Raw genomic sequence first — 3,782 nt, forward strand, 5'->3', positions numbered from 1 at the left:
TACATTGATGTTTCCTTCAACTGGGACAGTTTAAAGCCATTTACGTAAGAAGACAGGAAATGGGAGTTCGATCAGTTTTGAGGTCCTTGCTTCCTCGCTGTCATGTTAGACTCCTCCTGAGGATTTTCTCTGTTGCCCCCATTTCAAGCACACCCAGTGTCTGATCAGAAATCAGCATCTTAATGTTGAATATTTTCTTTTGAAATGTGAACTGCAAATTGTTATGAATTTACAAATTCACATTTTATTTTAAAAAAAGTGTTTGGATCGGGGTGGCACGGTGGTGTAGTGGTCAGCACTGTTGCTTCACAGCAAGAAGGTTCTGGGTTCAAGCCCAGTGGCCGACGGGGGCCTTTCTGTGTGGAGTTTGCATGTTCTCCCCGTGTCCGCGTGGGTTTCCTCCGGGTGCTCCGGTTTCCCCCACAGTCCAAAGACATGCAGGTTAGGTTAACTGGTGACTCTAAATTGAGCGTAGGTGTGAATGTGAGTGTGAATGGTTGTCTGTGTCTATGTGTCAGCCCTGTGATGACCTGGCGACTTGTCCAGGGTGAACCCCGCCTCTCGCCCGTAGTCAGCTGGGATAGGATCCAGCTTGCCCGTGACCCTGTACAGGATAAGCGGTTATGGATAATGGATGGATGTTTGGATCAGAAAGAACAGCTAGCCCTCCATTACATGTCACAGTCTTTCACCATGTATATCCAGTTCTTAATTTTCTGAATGGGTTTCTTTAAACCAAGTCGGCCTTTCGAGTTCATAAAATCGGTGAAATTTAGTTCCCTCTGAAATATGGTCATTGTGATATATGTTTATTTCTGTAATATCTCACAAAATATCAGGCCATTCTGTGGCTGGGAAGTTATTTAATTTGAGGGGATTAAAGCAAATAATGTGCATGAAATCGCTCGCTTGGCGCAGTCAAGCAGACAGAGGAAGTCCGTGTGCGCATGCGCAGGTTTACCTTCTTCTTCTTCTTTTGGGTTTTACAGCAGCTGGCATCCACAGTGTTGCATTACTGCCATCTACAGGTTTCCCTTTGAGCGTGCACTGACAGTTCCATCATTCTGTTGCTAAACGAACAGCTGATCACACCGAGGTGCTCGCTGAGCGCCGATATTTATTAGTTTGGTCCTGCGTTTCCTTTCCTTCGTATATAACATAACGTCTTTTCTTCTCACTTTCCGTTACTGTAGTCGGTCTTTCACGTTTCATTCGCACACTCACATCCTCCATTTTTCTCTCCTGTTTCAAATTTGTATCCCACAATGCCTTGTGTGAACGGGGAAAGCCCACCACGTGATACATGATGTAGTATCTTGAATTGGGTCATGGTGAAGCAGGAAAAAATAGCGGAGAATTTAGGGCCATATAGCCTTAAACTCATTCATTGTTCTAAATTGGAACTCTGCGATTCGAATTCAGTAGCTTTTGGTCCACTAAACAAAAATAATTGGGTATCAGGGAAAATAATTTTTATGACCTACACTTGAAAAATCTGAAAGGCAGTCTACCTTTAAGTGTAATATTGTACACTGTGTACCAGATTTATACACACTGACGCACTCATGTTAGTTTCTTCTATCATTTTTTCCTCCAGGCTTCTGGATTTTCCTACTCCAATTCCTGGGGCTGCTGCAAAACTGTGTGCTCTAAATCCCCTCCACTGACACCCCAGGACTGAACCATTGCCACAGGATGGTAGAGGGGAGTCAATGAAGGGGGAAATACTTGCTATCCTGTATTCTTATCACATCCAGATTGAAGAGGAGATTAAAAAACAGACAGATAAAAGATGAGTGTGAGCCGTATGAGTCGATACAGCATTGTATCGTCAGAGGAAGATGCTTTGCGCCTGACCACGATCCATGGCAGCAGTGGAATTAATGGCTACGGCAACGGGAATGCAAAGATACACACACGTAGGAAATGCCGTAACCGCTTTGTGAAGAAGAATGGGCAGTGCAATGTCCACTTCACCAACATGGAGCAGAAATCACAGCGCTACCTGGCCGACATCTTCACCACCTGTGTGGACATCCGCTGGCGCTACATGCTGATCGTGTTCACGCTTGTGTTTGTGCTGTCATGGCTGGCATTTGGTTTAGCATTTTGGGTAATTGCGCTGCTCCATGGTGACCTGGACAACCCAGCTGGGGATGACAGCTTCACACCATGTGTCCTGCATGTAAATGGCTTCTTGGCAGCATTTCTGTTTTCTATCGAGACTCAGACTACCATTGGTTATGGTTTCCGTTGTGTGACAGAGGAGTGTCCGGTCGCCATCTTCCTTGTGGTCTTCCAGTCAATTGTGGGCAGTATTATCGAGTGCTTCATGATTGGCGCCATTATGGCAAAAATGGCACGACCAAAAAAGCGTACGCAGACTCTACTGTTCTCCAAAAATGCTGTCATTGCCATGAGGGATGGGAAGCTCTGCCTCATGTGGCGGGTTGGGAACCTTCGCAGGAGCCACATCGTTGAGGCTCACGTCCGAGCATTGTTAATCAAACCACGTGTGACTGCCGAGGGAGAGTACATCCCGCTAGACCAGCTGGATATTAACGTTGGGTTTGATCAAGGGCTTGATAGGATCTTCTTGGTCTCACCGATCACCATTTTGCACGAGATTGATGAGGAGAGTCCGCTGTATGGGATCAGCAAGCAGGATATGGAGACGGCAGACTTTGAGATCGTGGTGATCCTCGAGGGGATGGTGGAGGCCACAGCCATGACAGCACAGGCTCGGAGCTCATACTTGGCAAGTGAGATCCTGTGGGGCCACCGATTTGAGCCGGTGCTTTTCGAAGAGAAGAATGAATACAAGGTGGACTACTCGCACTTCCACAAGACATATGAGGTCCCATCTACGCCGCGCTGCAGCGCTAAAGACATGCTTGAGAGCAAGTGCCTGTCTGTTGCAGACAACACCTCCACGTTCTGCTACGAGAATGAGCTGGCGCTGCTCAACCGTGATGAGGAGGACGAGGAGGAATGCACCCAGAGAGAGAGGCAAGACTTTGAACAGATGTCTCGGAGCCTCGAGCAAAGGTCATACCGACGCGAGTCTGAGATTTAATTCCCATTGAACTTTTGACACATCTTGGTTTAACAATCCAGAAAAATGCAAAAGTGCCATAATGAGAGGCTTGGAACTGTGCACATTGTGTGTGTGTGTGTGTGTGTGTGTGTGTGTGTGTGTGTGTGTGTGTGTGTGTGTGTGAGAGAGAGAGAATGATGATGATGCACAGTCCAGGCCAGAGTAAAGACTTTTTAAAAATCCTGCATAGAAACTTGAATCTTTTCATCCTTTTTATTTTTCATAAATCTAGTTTAGTTAAAATCTGATCTTCTGAATCTGTAAATATTTTTTTTGCATAGTTAGGTTATGAATTTGTGTGGATTATTGTTTTCGAGAAAGAGAGAATTTTCTTTTTTCTTTTATTTTTGTCTAGCACTACTGATTCCAAATGCCTACACACACACACACACACACACACACACACACACACACACTGTTGAGTGGGAATCTTTATAATTATCTTTTGCACACCCTGATAATGCCCTGTTCCTTGGCGTTCCAGGGGGCAGGGCTTCCATTAATTTTGACCAGCCAATGGCGAAGCTGATTATATGACATGAGCACCACAATTTATGTAATGCCAGCTACTACCAACATCAAGCTAGCTAACATTATGTAAAAAGAAAGTAACAAAGTGAACTTGAAGTCATATCACATGACCAGGTTTGCAATTGTTTAATCAAATGCAACTTAAGCCTCACCG

At 45.2% G+C, this 3,782-nt stretch overlaps 1 protein-coding gene across 1 annotated transcript; it reads left to right on the forward strand.

Annotated features, from left to right (window-relative positions):
* The first annotated feature begins 1,741 nt into the window (after window positions 1-1,741).
* On the forward strand, window positions 1,742-3,076 carry kcnj12a (potassium inwardly rectifying channel subfamily J member 12a). Its single transcript, XM_060920766.1, has one exon. It carries the CDS (start codon window positions 1,793-1,795, stop codon window positions 3,074-3,076), a length of 1,284 nt encoding a protein of 427 aa, XP_060776749.1. The 5' UTR covers window positions 1,742-1,792.
* The last annotated feature ends 706 nt before the right edge of the window (window positions 3,077-3,782 follow it).

This window comes from Neoarius graeffei, chromosome 5 (assembly GCF_027579695.1).
Source record: "Neoarius graeffei isolate fNeoGra1 chromosome 5, fNeoGra1.pri, whole genome shotgun sequence".
Classification (NCBI taxonomy): Eukaryota; Metazoa; Chordata; class Actinopteri; order Siluriformes; family Ariidae; genus Neoarius; species Neoarius graeffei.

What these genes read in the sequence shown, in the direction of transcription:
- kcnj12a (XM_060920766.1), top strand. Translation starts at nt 1,793, where the DNA reads ATGAGTGTGAGCCGTATGAGTCGATACAGCATTGTATCGTCAGAGGAA.